This window comes from Panthera tigris, chromosome D3 (genome assembly GCF_018350195.1).
Source record: "Panthera tigris isolate Pti1 chromosome D3, P.tigris_Pti1_mat1.1, whole genome shotgun sequence".
NCBI classification, from domain to species: Eukaryota; Metazoa; Chordata; class Mammalia; order Carnivora; family Felidae; genus Panthera; species Panthera tigris.
Window position 1 is genome coordinate 28,502,134 of NC_056671.1, and position 17,092 is coordinate 28,519,225.

The window sequence follows — 17,092 nt, forward strand, 5'->3', positions numbered from 1 at the left end:
CAGGGACATCCTTGGGAAAAATGTGTTGGTCCCAAATCTTAGAACACTGCTTGGGTCTGAAACCCAAGTAGAAAAGCCTGGCTTGAGGAGGAAAAACTCAAAGCAGGGAATGCAGGGCCCTCTTTACACTTCAACAAGGCTGGCTTTGTGGCAGGGCCACCCCCAGCCTCTTCTGGGGAGCCCCCCTAAACTCTCCAGCACCCACCCCTCCCCCACATCTCACCATCAGGACAGGAGAGAAACAAGTGCATCCAGAAACTTGCTCCGATCCTCTGCTTTCAGTTCAATTACTGAAGTAATGAAAGAAAAACACCTCGTGAGGTGGAGGAGTAGGGCTGAGGGTGAGGGAGCAGTAGGAAAAACAAGTCAGGGTGTTTGAACTCCTTCTTCCGAGTCATCCAAGATGGGAACCACCCTCCAGCACATTTCAAAATGTACTCAGCTCCTTGAGGCCTGGAAATTTTTGAACTCAGAGGTTGTACTTCACTGTCCGTATTTAATCCTCAGAAACTGCTGACTGCCTGTTAGTGAGGCTAGCTGGGCTTATAGTCTATGGGGAGGACCCTCTGGGCAGCTAGGAGACTGGCAGTGACAGCCAGTAAGGGGGACATGGGATGTGACAGTTTAGAACAGATCTAGGCAGAGACAGGCCTTCCCATCCTGCTGGACACAGAGCCCTGCCCCATTGTGGGTTGCAGGAGGCCCTGAGTCTTGCTCTGGCCAGTCTCTCGGCTTCAGTGCTCTCTTCTGCACAAGGGGGACACGATGTGAACTACCTCCATTTCTGGGGGCCATCAGACTCAGACAAGCACATGGACCCTCATCAAACAGGGCAAAACTGGACCAGCCTGGTCCTGTGAGCCATCTGGAACCCCAGGCCCAGTGTACCCAGGTGGGTGCTGGCCTGGCTCCCTCTGCCGTGTCCCTCCTCACTGCTCTCCACCCATGGGGGAAGCCGAGTAACTCCCAGCCCGCAAATCTTCTGTGAGAAGCTGGGACATCTTGCAGGCCAGCCAGCACCAACATCTCCCACATTGTGTGTGCTGCTGCTGGGGTTGAACCCACCCAACATAGAGCCACAGCCCAAGTGGGCCCAGCATGAAAGAGCTGGCTTTAGATGACTGAGACAGCTGGGATAAACACTGGGTCACTGATGGCAGGGACTCATTGTAACAAATCAGCTGATGGTGATGAAAGACACTGTTCTTTCTCACAGATGGGGGTTACGGGCTGAAGTATATTCTCCCCAAGTTCTTGAGTAGAAGGCCTAGCCACCAGCGCCTCAGACAGCATTTGCTTTATTTGGAGAGTGGGCTCTTGAAGGTGTTTAGGTTCAATGAGGTCATATGGGGGAGCCCTAATCCAGTCTCACTGGGGCCCTTATAAGGAGACAAAGACACAGACGCAGAGGGACGACTGTGTGAGGACACAGCCAGAAGACGGCCATCTGCAAACCAAGGAAAGAGGCCTCAAAAGAAAACGACCCTATGTACACTTTGATCTTGGACTTCAGCCTCTAGAACGGTGAGAAATGTACTTCTGTTGTTTAAACTTCCTAGTCTACGTATGTTGTTACGGCAGCCCGAGCACACTAATACAAAGGGTGAGGGGTCACCATGTCTGTTTTACTTAAAAATCTGTCAGTGAGAATAAAAAGTAAATATGGCTAAATGTCAACCATGTTCCACGCTGGCCTATGGAGAAAACTGTGGGGTGTTGTGGGGGGGGCACTGGCCAGCTTGCAAAGCCACCCCCTGGACTGGGCTCTTCCATTCTCTGGGTTCATGCAACATAAGGGTGGGGCTAGTACCTGGGCTGTCACAGGACTACGTGGGACCCTTCATGATAACACAGATAAGAGCTGCTGGCCTGCAGTGGTGGCCAGCATAGCCTTGGAGGCAGTGCTCTTGGGTTGTCATAAGCCCTGTTTCCATACCCACAGAAGAGGCAGGTGACCCTGATGGGTGAGGCTGGCCCAGGAGGCTCTAGAGGCCAGTCCTCGGGACTCCTTCGTGAAGTGGTCTCAAGGGCTGGACTGTAAGGCCGAAGCCAGGCTTATGGCTCTATGGGCAATACCCGTTCTTTCTCTGCCCTGGGAGCCCACCAGAGGCAGGGGCATCCTAGAGCTCCCTGAGCCACCTGGTCCGGGGCTGGCTCCGAAAAAATGAGGGCTGCTTGCAAGGTATTTCTAGCGATGCCAGCTTCCCTAGTTCAAGGCCAGCGCTGACCTTGAAAGGGCCCCAGTACAGCAAACTCTTACCTGAGAGGTCAAAATGGTTGTGCAGCGTCCGAGAATTGGTGCCCTCTGCTGCCTTCTCAAACGCCCGCCCAAAAAAGCTGCAGACATATAAAAGGTCTGTTGGGAACCCATCCACTGTAATGGACCTTCCTAAGTCCCCAGAACAGACATTAGACTTGGCCCAGACTCCTCCCTGGCCGCCGGGTCTACCTGTTGGCACTCATACTCCTTCCTGGGCCACTGTCCTCTGAGGTCTCACCCACACTCACTAGTCACCTTCTCTTGCTGCTGTTCAGCATCCAGCTGGACCTTGTTCAGCCCTCAGGGCATGAGTGTCCCTGGGCACCTCCCAGGATATGCCCTGACTTAGCTTCTCTCATGCCTGCCACCGTGCTGACAGCTGGGACAGGAGAAGCAGAGGCTCAATGGGAGGCATGCTGGGATGGGAGTCTCGGCCAAGGCTGGGTCACACACAGGGTGGAGATGGGAGGAGCCTGCAGGGCCGGGCTACAGTGTGCGGCCACAACTCGGGCGCAGGAACATCAAGGGTGCAGGTGTGCGGCAGGGAGGCACACCCAACCCCTGGGGGCTCAGGGTTGCTGCAGGTAGTAAGGGCTGGCAGTGGAGGGAGAGCATCACGGGGAAGGGACTCTTGGGCTGGTCACAGTCAAGGAGAACAGGAAGAGGAGGGGCGAGTGCTTCAAACCTCTGTGGCAACTCTCACTCAAGACTGCATACCAGCCAGAGTGAACCACTAACCACAGTCACATACAGCAACAGATTGATAGCTGGAGTGAGGACGCAGGCAGCTGTGGTGGCCTGTGGGGGAAGGGCTTGCTGGCTGTCTTGAGAACACAGCCCAGGAGCCCCTGGCCAGCTCCACCCCGTATGACTGAATCCAAGACCCATGGCATAGCTTTGGAAAGCAGCCCAGCAACATGGAAGCATTTGTCTTAAAAAAGTCCATTGTCTCTCCCAACTTGCTACCTAAATGGCCTTTGCAGACACAAAAGGAGGTCAAAGCTCACAAACCAGAGCTAGGATTGATCCAGATCCAAGACCAGCATCTTCCACAGCAGAGGCCAATAAGAGCTAACTGGGAAAACTGAGGAGCACAAGACACTAGTGGTCCTTAGTCCCCAAGCTGCCCCACTTGGGGGATAGGTGTCTTGCTGCCAGCTGTCACTCAGTATCTGACCAAGGTCACCTCTTGGGATGTGTTGGGGAGCACTGAGACTCTGCCAGAGAGGCAAAGGATGGTCACACATAGCCCCTGGGATTAGTCACAGGGCTCTCTGGCTATGCAGAGCATGAAGGGGGCAGCAGGGAGAACTGGGGAGCCCCTCAAGGCCCTGCCTGTTGGCCAATACAATGTCTGGATGGAGTGGGCAGGAGAAAACCTGACCTTGCTGCAGGAGGAGAATGAGAACCCAGCCCAACAGATGCAGGGAAGACGTTTAGAAGACGGTGGGAGAAGCTTCTCAAAAGCACAAGAAGATGAACCTATGCATTCACAAACCCACTGGTACAATGTCCATAATAACAAAAAGTTAAAAACAGCCTGAATATCCAATAGAAGATGACAGATAAACTGTCACCTTCATTTAACAGGTTTCCTACTGCTTTAAGTCACTTTTGAAAAAACGTGCATAAAGGGCTGATACTCGGTAAGAAAACAAAATGCAGAAGTACACCACTGACAAAAGTCCAAAACGTTTCCTAGACGCTAAATAAAGAAAAGGTTGAAGGAGGACAGGGAGCCACCACCCCACAGTCTGGGTGACTACAGCAGTTCTGCAGGCTTCTGCCGGCATGCGGGCGGTAGGGGGGTGGTGGTGGGGGTGGTGGTGTGCTGGATTCTCCACCTGCTGCCCAAACCATGGGGGTGCAAGTGAGCTCAACTTTGGAATGGCAACTCTGTGCTGGCAGGTAGGCAGCCTGGGTGTGCACGCCCCTGCACACACTCTAGTGAATGATCTTTGGTATTTCAGCTCTTACAACTAAACTTTTAAATGTTTGGCAAATGCCTGAAGTGGGGATTTAGTGAATAGTGACTCTGACTCACTGGGGTGGGGGAAGGGATGGGAGACACTGCCTGGATCTCCTCAAAGGTTAGTGTGAGGCCCAAACAAGATGGTGATCACTCATGAAGGTTTTGAAGGCATTGTACAGAGTTGGTCTCAAGGATCCTTACAGGTGAAGCCTAATTTCTGGGGTGGCTGACCTGAAACCCCTCAGATTTTCAGTATAAACCATTTGTACCTCGGAAGAGGGTTCTGGCCCAGGAAGGGCTGGGGCTCCTGCCCAAGGCCACACAGAGCCAGGATACCTTATCACACCTCACTGTAGGTGTGGAGCCCATTCTGGATCCTGGAAGAGCCAGCCACTCTTGTCTGGGAGGCCTTGAACAAACTAAAAGAATTCAAAAGTCCAGTCAAGGGGTAAGGCAGAGGCTCAGTGGCTAACCTGCAGCCCACATATTTAAACCCTCACAGTCCCGCCACATGGTGGAAAAGGCTATCCTTGGTGTGGCATTGAGGGCAAAGATCACCCAACTCAGCAGAACCCATGGGCCAATGACACCCCTTGAGATCCCAACTCCCAGGAGATGCAGAACCCAGCTCACTTCTTCCTGTCTGAGCTGTCGGTCTCTGGGGGGATGCCCACCACAGTCACAGTGCCCTGCTCCACACTCAGGGGTGCGGCCATCACCAAAGGCAGCAGCTTGCAGCGCCGGTTCTTTGTCTGTGGAGGTAAATTGCACCCTTAGTCACAGCCCCATAGGGCAAGCGCACCACTCCATGCCTAGAAGCTCTAACAGGGCCAGCCACCCACTCTCCAAAAACCTCCAGGAGCTTTCTCTCACCACAGATGCTCAAGTCCCCATGCAGCTGCCCCCCACGCTGTGACACCCTATTCCTAGCCTCCTTCTGTGCCAGTGTCCCTTGGTTGTTCCCTCCCTCACCTCCTTTAGGTCCTGAAGCAGTTGTCACCTTCTCCAGGAGGACCCCCCCCCCAACCAACCCCCCTCCGTTATCCTGTTTCAGCTTCTCCATGGTGTGCCACCATCTGACACCACACATAATCTTTCGTCATCTGTCCCCTTGCCAGCATGCATCCGCCTTCAACATGGAGACTCAAGTGTTTCCTTCACTGCTGTACCCATTGCACCCATACCCTATGACAGAGGTGACCAACTATCCTGATTTGTCCAGGACTGAAGGGTATCCAAGGGTCATTGGTCACCCTATGATATCAGAGCCTGGCTGGTGGTGACTGCTTAAGGAATATTTGATAAATGATGGGTCCTGTGAAGTGGATATTCATTCATCCATTTTACAGATGAGGAAACTGAGGCCAGAGATCAAATAATTGACCTCACATCACACAACTGGTAAACAAGGAGGCTGAGATTTAAAAGAAGCCTAGACAGGGGCGTCAGGGTGGCTCAGTTGGTTAAGCGTCCAACTTAGGCTCAGGTCATGATCTCGTGGTACGTAAGTTTGAGCCCCATGTCAGGCTCTGTACGGACAGCTCAGAGCCTGGAGACTGCTTCAGATTCTGTGTCTCCCTCTCTCTCTCTGCCCTGCCCCCACTCACACTCTGTTTCTCTCTCTCAAAAATAAATAAACACTAAAAAAATAATAAAAGAAGCTTAGACAACTTTAAAGCTCATGTTTTGTCCCTAGTCCAACTTTTGTCATTATTTGACTGTCCTCACATAATACTCAGATAATCATTTTATAGGTCAGTTCAGTGGTATGAGATAATGTCAACATCCTATTAAACATTTTGTTAAGAGTAGCCCCCAGTGTAAACTGTCATCCAGGAAGCAGAGTAAGACTTTGATTGTTGACATGTGTGGGATCATCCCTTTTGTGATCATACCCAGGGGGTGTGTTAGCCTGATGTTAGCTGGGTAGGGGTGGGTGTCCCAGGCCAAGGCAAAGAAGGCTGTTAGGCCATACAAAAGATGGAACCACACATGGAAAAGGGAAAGCCAGCCCAAAAAACAGTTCTGCTAGGAAGCAAGTCTGTGCTACAACCAACTTCATCTCTCCCTGATCTGCCACAGCTGAACATAAGCCGTAGCCTCACATTCTCCATGAGGTCCCTTCCTACTTGTCCAAGAGACCAGGATGGCCAAGTAACAAAATCAGAGCTTCTAGGAACTGGAAGATTCCGAAGGGTCAGCTGAGGAAAACACAGCTCAGAAAAAGTGAGTGTTTTCCCCAGACCCCACAGCTGGTGCACGGCCACCAATACCTCAAGGCCAGCCTCTAACGCCTAGTCCAAGCTCTGCTCTGGGCATCTACCTTCTGGCACCCACCCACCCAGTTCCTCACCGAACACACAAAGGACTTCAGCAGGTGTCTGCTGAGCAGGCTCAGGGATGCTGGCTTGGAAAATAGCACAATGTCCGGAGTGCCCTGCAGGGGAAGGACACAGAGACAGTCAGACGGGGCTGCTGGCAGGCGTGGCCTGGTGCTCAGCTGTCCACAGGAAGCCTGACCTCCATGAGGGAGCAGTAGAGGAAGGGCCCCTGGGAGATGACAAGGTTGGTGCAGAGGCAGCTGGCGATGGTCTGCTGCGTGGCTCGCAGCTGCTTCTTGGCGAGTTCCAGGCCATGGTAGAGTTTGTCCAGGTTACTCCTGTAACACGGCAGACACACAGCTTCAGCATAGAGTCACAAACAGAGCACTTGGCTCCTGGGAGGGTATATGGGGATGAGAGTTTCTTTCTTTCCCCCTCCTGAGTTCCCTTTCATATGAAAGGAAGGAATAAAACATACATAAACCCAGTGACAAACATGAGATGTGGGAGGGGCATCAGAAGACAGGAAACTGAAAGCCAACAGAGGGAAGACACTGTCCAGCAGGACCTGGAAGGTGTCCAGAGGGCTCTGAGAGAGGGGCCAGGGAAAGGTCCAAGAGGAGAATCAGGGACACCTCACCTGACGGATGGATTATTACCCTTCCCCCCACGAAAGGAGGGTTCTCCTCTAAATACATTAAAATGAACTCTGTGGAGAAGTGCACCAAGAAGTTAAAGGTCTCAAAGTGTCATATTGGCTCCCGACCTGCCAAGATGAAGCAATGCCTTCTAGCCTGTATGTTATACCCAAAGACCCAGTGCCTCACCAGGTTTCCACAGCTCCCCCTCTTGATCATGAGGACCACCAGGTATTTGAGAAATGCCTATGCCCAGAAAAAGTGACCCTAGATGAAACAGAGATAATTTGGAGAACAAAAGAAAACTTGAAATGAATTCTAATTAAAATCTTCAAAGGAATTTGGGCAACTAAGGTATTTGTAAACCAGTAACAGGATGCCATGAAAAAGGAACAATCAGAAACTCAAAGTGTTTGTGGAAAGTAAAGTGATTGCAAAAAAATAAAAAATTCACTCAAAGGCTAGAGGATAAAGTCAAGAAGCTTCCTTAACACCAAGAATAAGACAAACATGGAAAACATAAGGCAAAAATCAGACAGAGCATTATTCCAGGAAAGAAAGAATAAAAAAAACACATATGTATGTTTGAGAGGAGTAATAAATAGTACAAAAGCATTCCCAAGCTGAAAAATCTGGGGCTTTGGATCAAAAGGGCTCGCCTGAGAACCCAGTACAATCCATGAGGCAAGATCTACCCAAGACACATCACTATGAAATGACAAAACACTGAAAATAAAAGAAAAAGTCCTGCAAGCTTTTTTAGGTGGGGTATGAGGCATTGATAAAGAAACAAGAACTAAGATAGCTCAGACTTCAATTAGCACCACTGGCTGCTAGAAGACAGGGGAGCAATAAAATCCACATTTAACAGGAAATTACCTTCAACCTTGAATTGTATACAAGCTATACCAGGGACCAGGTGAGGGTAGAATAAAGATATTGTCAGATGTGTAAGAACTCAGAACATTTACCTCATTATGCGCTCTTTCTTTAAAGAAAGAGAAGTATGCTCTAAAAAAATGAAAGGCTGAAAAAACCAAAGACAAGGACCCTAAGAAACACTGGCTCCAACCCAGGTCACAGTCAGTGCCTGGGATTGGCACAGTCAGTGCCAAACATCAGTGGTGGCAGTGAACAGCAGGCCTAGAGAGCTGCAGGTCCAGGCTGGTGTCAGAAGGCAGAACCCCAGGCTCTCCTAGACAAAAAGGACTCAAGGAATAGCTCCTGGAAGTAGAGCTTGGGAAAAAACTGGATATTATAAAGAAGGCAATTAAGAGTTCCAGGAAAAACAAAGAGCAGCATCAGAAAGTAACATAATCACTGCACACGAGTGATTCTGGAACATTGATTTTCATCTTTTAGAATCAAATCTATAGTCAAGGATGAGATGACTTGCATTCTATTCTCTAACCAAGTGTTATTAACCCTAAAAATATAAAAGCATAGATTTCACAAAGTAGAAGGTATAGGGAAGAGAAAAGTAAGAATGCTAATATCTTTTTCTTACAAAGTAGGGAGAAAAGAGACAATGGTGATAGAACAAGATGTAAGTATGTTACAGTTACAAAGGAGCTAAAAACAGTGGCACAGGAAGGGAAAGGAGCACAAAAGAGGAATAAATATTCTGTCATAGCAGGAAGTCAGTAAACAATGTCTAAAACTGCTCCATCAACTCTGGGATGAGGGCATCAACAGTTGATACTATAGTTTTTGGGATTTCCTTATATTTCTAGATAAAAATAGAGCAACCACATTGTAAAACCAAAAATCTAGGACTCTCACGACAAGAGAATAAGGGAACACTGTAGACCCCATAACATAAGCAGGGGGAATAGACCACCAACTGGCCATAAGACCGGTGTATCTTTGGGAGTTAGTGTGGGAGGGAGCAGAGAAGCAGCAAGAGCTAAGAATGTTTAAAAACACCAGGCAACTGGGGCACAGTGGTTCAAAGTGAGAGTTTTACCCTGTCCAATAGCAGGTGAGTGCAGGAGCTGTGATAAAGTGCAAGGGGACATGGTAAAGACTAGGGGGCCGTAGCAGTCTAGCTCTGACCAGCCAGAGCCCCTTTCCACTCTGGGTCCCTCACTGAGGAGAAACTGCCAAGATGGAATCAAAATTGAGTAAGACAGAGACAATATGAAAAAGGAAAAAGAAGGTACAGACAAAAATGTACCTGGGATTGTAGTGGAGGTTCTAGCAGTTGGAAAGGAAAAAGTAAAACCATCTCTATTTGCAGATAACATAATCTTGTATATAGGAAATCCTAAGGAATAACTAAAACCTATTACAACTAAAAACAAACAAACAAAAAAACTATTAGAGCTAATAAATAAGTTCAATACTGTTGCAAGACACAAGATAAATATACAAAAAGCAACTCTATTTCTATGCAATAGCAATCAGTAAACAAAAATAAAATTAAGAAAACAAGTGCATTTACCATAGTGTCAAAAAGAATAAAATATATATATATATATATATTTTTTTTTTTTTTTTTTTTTTTAACGTTTATTTATTTTTGAGACAGAGAGAGACAGAGCATGAACGGGGGAGGGTCAGAGAGAGAGGGAGACACAGAATCTGAAATAGGCTCCAGGCTCTGAGCTGTCAGCACAGAGCCCGACGCGGGGCTCGAACTCACGGACCGCGAGATCGTGACCTGAGCCGAAGTCGGACGCTTAACCGACTGAGCCACCCAGGCGTCCCAAGAATAAAATATTTAGGAATAAATTTAACAGGGGCAACCTGGGTGGCTCAGTTGGTTAAGCATCCAACTCTTGATCTCAGCTCAGGTGATGATCTCAAGGTTCGTGAGATCGAGCCCCAAGTTAGGCTCTGTGCTGATGGTGTGGAGCCTGCTTGGGATTCTCTCTCTCCCTCTCTCTTGTCCCTCCCCTGCTTGTGAATGTGCTCTCAAAATAAATAAACATTTAAAAAAAAGAATAAATTTAACAAAAGAAGTACAAAAAGAATTTATTCTCTGAAAAATACAAAACGTTCTTGAAAAAAATTAAAGAGGATCTGAGTTAATGGGAAAACATCCCATGTTCATGGACTGGAAGACTTCCTATTGTTGAGACAACAATACTCCCCAAATTTATCTATAGGTTCAAAGCAATATGACTTCTTTGCAGTATCTGACAAGCTGATCCTAAAACTCATATGGAACTTCAAGGAACACAGAATAACCAAAACTAGCTATAAAGCTACAGTAATCAAAACCGTGTGGTATTGCCACAAGGACAGATACACCAATTGATGGGACAGAACTGAGAGTCTAGAAATAAATTCTCATATTTACAGTTCACTGATATTCAACATGGGTGCCAAAATGATTCAGTGGGGGGAAAGAAGTCTTTTCAACAAATGGTATTAGAACAATTTGGATGTACACATACAAAAGGATTAAGTTGAACCTGTTCCTTGCACCAGACACAAAAATTAACCTCAAATGAATCATACACCTAATGTAAAGGCAAAAACTATAAAACTGTGAAGTGGTTTCTTAGATATAATATCAAAAACATAAGAAACAAAAGAAAAAGGATAACCTGGATATGACTGAAATTAAAACCTTGTGCTTCAAAGAACTGTATCAAGAAAGTGAAAAGATAACCCACAGGATGGGGGAAAATATTTGCAAATCATGTATTTGGTAAGGGATTTATATTTAGAATATAGGAAACAATTCTTACAGCTCCATAATAAAGACAATTTAAAAATGGACAAAGGACTTGAATAGACAGCTCTCCAAATGAGATCTACAAATAGCCAATAAGCACATGAAAAGCTGCTCAACATCATTAGCCATGAGGGAAATGCAAATCAAAACCACAATGAGATCCCACTTCACGTCACTTCACACTAGGATGGCTACCGTGGTGGGTGTGGAGAAATTCAAACTCATACACTACTGATGGAATGTAAAATGATGTAATCACTTTGGAAAACAGTCTACCCATTATTCAAAAGATAAAACAGACTTACCATACGACCCAGAAATTCCATCCCCAGGCATATACACAAGAGCAATGAAAACACGTCCACACAACTTATATATGCGTATTTATGGCAGCATTATTCATAACAGTCAAAAGGTAGAAACTATCACTGATCAATGGACGAATAAAATGTGGTATATCCATACCATAGAGTCTTATTTGCAAGAAAAAGTAAGGAAATTTCTTCATGTTGCAACATGGATGAACCTTGAGAACACTAGCCTAAGTGAAAGGAGTCAGTTATAAAAGGACATGTATTGTTCAATCCCGTTTATACGAAGTGTCCAAAATAGCAAATCTATGAAGACAGAAAGTAGATTAGTGGTTGCCTAGGGCTCAGAGAGATGGGAGATTTGGGAGGTGATGGTTAAGGGGAATGGGGGGCTTCTTTCTGATGCAACGAATATGTTCTAAAATTAGGTAGTGGTGATATTTGCACAACCTTGTAAATATACTAAAAGCCACTGAATTGTACACATTAAATGGGTGGATTATATGGTGTACGAATTATAACTCAGTAAAGCTATTTAAAAAAAGTATGTCAGGGAACAGGGCAGGAAACCCCAGAAAGCAGACCCCTACATTTTTTAACACTGCACAGCAACAGAAGTGGCAGTTCTCTGAAGTTAGAAAGCTGTCTGAATCATGCCTCCTCTGAAAGTCAGGGAAGCTAAATTTACACACAAAAAATGAGAAACAGACAAGGAGCAAGGTCAAATCCTCTCAAAGTTACTATCAGAAAAAAGGGAATAGGGAGAATAGCATACCTATATCGATAATGCAAGTACTCTAGAAAGATGTGCCCCCAGAAGGTCAACACTGTGATGTTCTATTTCAAAGCAAGCTCAGACACATTAAAAACAAAATATAAAATGAGACATCTCAGGAAATGAAATAAAAAAATTAGAAATAAGAGGCAAATAATTGATAAATGAAGATTAAACTAGAAAAAAACTCACAAGAATGAATAAACACCACAAATAATGACTGAAGAGGCCAAGGAGGTAAAAAACGATTAAAAATCAAAAAGGAGAAGGAAAGGGTTTGAGAGGAAGATGGACAGGAAATGTGTCACATGCTCCCCTGGTGGACTGCGATTACTTTCTGCAGGACACAGTCACCCCCATGCCCCTGGGGTTCCTGTGACTTGCCTCCTTGAAGAGTATTAGGATGAGGAATAGTGGCCCACTACCTGGAGAGACTGTCCAAAGCCTGGATGAAGTTATCTGTCCCTGAGCCGTCCTTCTCGGGACTCTCCATCAGTGACATGGTGGCAAAGACCACGTCACTGGCCAGGAACTTATGCTTGAACCCGAAGTGAATGCTGAAAGTCTGCACGCGCATGTCCTTCATCCTGCAATGGGAGCAAGCAACATGGCTGATATCCCTGTGTGCATGTGGGAGTGCTCTCAAGTTGTGGGTGAGCTCTCACTGCCAGGCCAGGCCAGCAGATGTACGGCTGTCTCTCCCTGGCCCCTGCTAATGCACAAGGCAAGACCACTGTGGTCCAAGAATGGAGGGGGGGAGAAGACCTGACATAATAGCCCTGTAACCTGGGGCACTGAGTGCCTTGTCCAAAGCTGTCCTATTGGTTGGGGGAAAGAGCAGAGATGTGTGTGCAGCCCCTCCCATGTCCCAGGATGCTAGAAGCAGCCACAGGACCCTCTAGGCAGAGCGTGCCTGAACCTGGCCTCAGGGGGCCCTTCCCACAGCTATTTCCTGTGTCCAGTCAGGGATAGACCAGGTTGACCTAGAGGTCTACACCTCAGCCCCAGGATGTAAGGACCCGGACTTCTCTAGACCTGGACCTACTTTTAAACCAAAGAGAACTCAAAACTTTGGGAAAGATTAGACAGGTCATATTTGCTTGTGTATTCTTGTTTTTGCATTATTTTAGGTTAAAGCTGAAGCCTGAACAAAGCTTAACGCCGAAAAACATGTGTTTACCCAAATTTATTTGCAGACTCTTCGATCATCTCCCGCAAATTCTCCTTCAAGGAGACATCCATGGACTGGAACTTCTGCTTCACCTGTTTCAAGGGGAGGCTGGAAAGATGACAAGCACCAGTCACATGAGTAACCTGGCTTCAGATGGAGGTCACCAAGCACCAGTGGGACTGAGAGCACTCTACAAGGAGTCCCAGTGCTCATGAGAGGGGTCTTCATATGTAGGCCTTTGGGCAATATTCTGGGGTCTCCGAGTGAGACACTTCAGGTAGAAACAGGCAGCCTCTGAATGTTGGTCACAACCAAGGGGAGGGACCTTTCCCCTGGTGGTAGGAGTGGGGGGCCTCTGGGCCAAGGCGGTCACTCACCCCACGTCTGCAAGGAACTCCTGGAGACGCTTCTGCCCATGCACAGACCAGAGCTTGAACCTGGCTGCAGTGTAGCATGTGTTGCATAGGCTGTCATGGAGGGACCAGTGCTGGTAGAGTGCCAGGCGGAGGCTGGGCCCAGTCAAGGAGGCAGTGGCTGGCCAGTGACCCGTGGCTTGGGCAGTGCACGGCCCTACCCATCCCCAGAGAGCCTGCCTGCACAACCAGTTACACCTCCTTAGCTTCATTTGACCCATATGGAAAGCTTATAAGGGGGTGTCTGCACACCATTATCACTGTTGGACAGACGGGGAAACTGAGGCACGGGGGTTCTGAGAGTCTAGGTACTGTGGTGACAGAGACAGTCCTCATGGCTACACAGGGCAGTCCATGCTGTCATCACATCTGCTCCCTGCATGCTACACCTAGCTTGGCCCTCTCCCACACCCGCCTCTCTGCTGGACCCCCCTGAACAAAACCCCCTCTTCTTAAACACACTGTTTACTGCCAGTGGGGCTGTGAGCATGGCTGTGTGTGAGGGTGATCCTGTCCCCACCCCATTGTGTGCCCCTTCTTCCCGGTCCCAAGGGTCTAAGCAGGATGTCAGGCTGGTTCTGCCTGCCTCCCAGTGTCATGCTGGTACCCTGACACCATTTCTGCCAACACATCTGCCCTTGAGGCTTAGCTCTGACCACATGGTGGGCTCTGTCCTCAGTGCTGCCCAGCCTGATGGCTGAGACCTGATCCCTGGACATCCTGTGTCAGGCCCTGGTGGGCTCTCCAATCCTGGGAGCTCAGATGCCTCACATTTAACACGTCTTCCTAGACATGACCTTCTACTCACCTATCCAAATCCACATTTATTGGTCCCCATCCATCCCAGCAGGCTTAGGACAGCATCATTCCCGCCATCACTACCTACCACGGAAGCAGCAGGCCCCAGCCCTGCCTTATACCTATGGCTGCCAGTCTGTATCCCTGCAACCAGCAGTCCAGGGACCTTTTAAGCATAAAGAATTGAACTCAACAACCTCCTCAACCTCCCACTGCCCTGGGCTCTCTGACCTTCAGACTCCACTCATCTCTCCAGTCCCTTCCTCAGGGCCTTTGCACAGCCACGGTCTTGGCCCAGGCTGTCCTCCCTCCCACCCCGTGTGTCTGAGTCTCAGCCTGAGATGTGGCCCCCCCCAAAGGCCTTTCCTGAGTATTGCCACCCAACAACCCCCTGGTTACTCCATCAATGCCCCACCTTATTATGGAACATTTGTGCTCTGTAATCACACGCTGGCTTACTGCTTCCTGACGGGCTTGGCAAGAGTCTGCGCTCGTCATTAAACTGCCCGCACTGCACAGATAGGCCCTGCAACACACCAGGCCTACAATGAGCCGTAAATAAATAGATGATGCTTCTGAACACAGCACTGGCATTTAGGAGCCAAAGCCATACAGAAGAGCCAGGACAGAGTCCACTCCCCAGTACCTGGTGCTTTGCCGAGCCTGGAGAGCACACCAGGGCCCCTTTCTCAAAGCCTCTAGTTTCATCCACTGCCTGCCTGGGTACACAGTAGACACAGCAGTACAATCCAGGCCTGCGACTCCACAGCCACAACCACACCACCCCCAGGGGGATGTGGGCTGGGCTTGCAGAGGTGATAAAGTGGTGTGTGGCTGAGCAAAACTGAGGGCAGGGGGGTGCTGCCTGTGCTTGGCCGGCCTGAACAACAAGGATACTCATACTCGAAGGAGATCCGTGTACAGTCCACAGAGAGGGAGTTCTCCTCATCCTCATTCCGGTGGTTGTGCCGAGACACATGGCGCTGCAGGATGCCAACGTCCGTTACGTACTTCATCCTGGAATGAAAGCACTGCCAGCCGCCTGGGTGGATGCCTTCCTCCCTCACGTGCAGCCAGGCCACGTGGCTTCCCTCCTTCCCTCGGGGGACCCCCCTCACAGGCTAAGGGGCTAGCCCACCATACAGGCTGTTCCTGTCAGGATGAGGAAGGTCCACCACCTCTGCAAAGCCAAATGCAGCTGTGGCACCAGGGCCTTGGCAGCTAGGTTCTAAGCCCTTCCTCCACGACGAGGATCCAGGCCCAAGGGGGCATGTGAGTAGACAGAGCTGGGAGGGGTGGGCTCTGGCCGCAGCCCCTGCCCCGTTGCACTCTCCTCTGGGTGGCAGCTGTCCTGCCCTTACTTATTTGAGGCCTCCTGAGGGCAGGCACTGCAGGAGGCCAAAGCCCTGTCCAGCAGTCACAGTCAAGTGGACGGACTACATAGTGACAGTAGTCCACAGCAAAGGGTGTGGATCCTCTCAAGCACAGCAGGAGAGGGCAGACCCCAGTCCAGATCCACCTGCAGATGGCCACTGAGCAGGACAGTGACAGTGGAGCCTCATGTGAGGGGCTGCCATAGGCCAGGGACAGTGCCTGGCACTGCACACAACGCATGCCATCTTTAAGAGAGAAGGGGGAACAAGGCCCAGCAAGGTATCCATGCCTGTGAGACTCAGAACCCTCCTGGTCCCTAGGCTACACCATATGACTCAGGTAGGCAGAGTGGGGTGGAGAGGCAGGGAATGGGGGTGCTGGGGCCTCTGTAAACTGCACAAGGAGTGTCCTTGGACAGGGTTAGGGTAGGGGTCCCTGTCAATTGTCTTAGAGTCCTCACCTGATGGCCACCAGAATGCGGATGAGAGGGGGTGCTGGCACCCCATGCTTCCCAGGTATCTCTATTCTGGGGCAGCCCTTCAGCTCTCCATCAGGAGTGATGGGGAGCACTAAAGCCCGCTCACCAAGGGGCAAAAGAGAATTCGGCTCCATGCCAGCCCTCCTGGCAGTCCTTGCCAGCCTTCCCCTTGCTGTTGAGATCACATCCACCCTCCCTGGTAGGACTCCTGGGGTCCTCACCTCCTCCTCCCAGAGCCCCCATGTCTACCTTGCAAGGACCACATGGAGAGCCAGGATACTGAGCTCCCTCCTCTCACCTCTGGCTCCACCTGCTGGGCTCCCCGAGGGTGGATGAAGCATCCATACAAGGCCTAGTTCTAAGCCCTTCCTCGGTGACAAGGCCTAAGGCCAGCCCCCTCCTCATCAGGGCTCTGCCACCCATCTTCCCACTGCAAAACTGGGCTGCAGCCAGGCCATGCACATGGCCACAGCACAGGCCAACCTCTGACAGCCTGAGTACATCCTTACTGGGTGATCTTGTCTTGCACCCACTGGTCCGTTAGTCCAACGATGGCCCACCTGGAAGAGAAGAGTGCAACAAAGCTCACAGGAGCATGGCCTGGCCCAGGCCCACCACCCGACAGTCTCTCCTCTGCAGGGTAGAAGGTTATGGAGCCAACTCAGGGCTCCCAGCATAGCAGCACAGCAGTGGGAACTTCTGGTGCACAGGAGGGAGCTCTCCCAGGGCAAGGATGGCAGGCCTGACGTGGTCTCTGGGAGCTGGCTGACCCCAACACTCTCCACCCTCATCTTTTTGGAGCAGAGCTGCAGCAGACTCGGTGCTCAGTTGCTGGTGGGTCCTGGTGTGTCACTCCACCCCCAAGCCCCTCATGTCACCTGCCCCTCTGCAATATG

At 49.5% G+C, this 17,092-nt stretch overlaps 1 protein-coding gene across 5 annotated transcripts in view; it reads right to left on the reverse strand.

Annotated features, from left to right (window-relative positions):
• Window positions 1-17,092, reverse strand: part of CDC45 (cell division cycle 45) — a 33,582-nt gene that overhangs the window by 1,509 nt on the left and 14,981 nt on the right. For 3 of the 5 annotated variants that reach the window (XR_006209812.1, XM_007091576.3, XM_042961853.1), the window contains exons 10-19: window positions 16,706-16,756; window positions 15,242-15,361; window positions 13,511-13,642; window positions 13,143-13,241; window positions 12,388-12,549; window positions 6,753-6,891; window positions 6,586-6,669; window positions 4,866-4,984; window positions 2,261-2,337; window positions 224-290 (exon numbers count right to left, since the gene is read on the reverse strand). Coding sequence is in view for 4 of the 5 variants with exons in the window: in XM_007091576.3 (XP_007091638.2) it covers window positions 226-290; window positions 2,261-2,337; window positions 4,866-4,984; window positions 6,586-6,669; window positions 6,753-6,891; window positions 12,388-12,549; window positions 13,143-13,241; window positions 13,511-13,642; window positions 15,242-15,361; window positions 16,706-16,756 (1,048 nt within the window). In the remaining variant the exon portion in view is untranslated. Of the gene's footprint in view, window positions 1-223; window positions 291-2,260; window positions 2,338-4,865; window positions 4,985-6,585; window positions 6,670-6,752; window positions 6,892-12,387; window positions 12,550-13,142; window positions 13,242-13,510; window positions 13,643-14,759; window positions 14,871-15,241; window positions 15,362-16,705; window positions 16,757-17,092 lie in introns of all 5 variants that reach the window. The other 2 variants (XM_042961854.1, XM_015541803.2) reach the window with 2 other exon arrangements.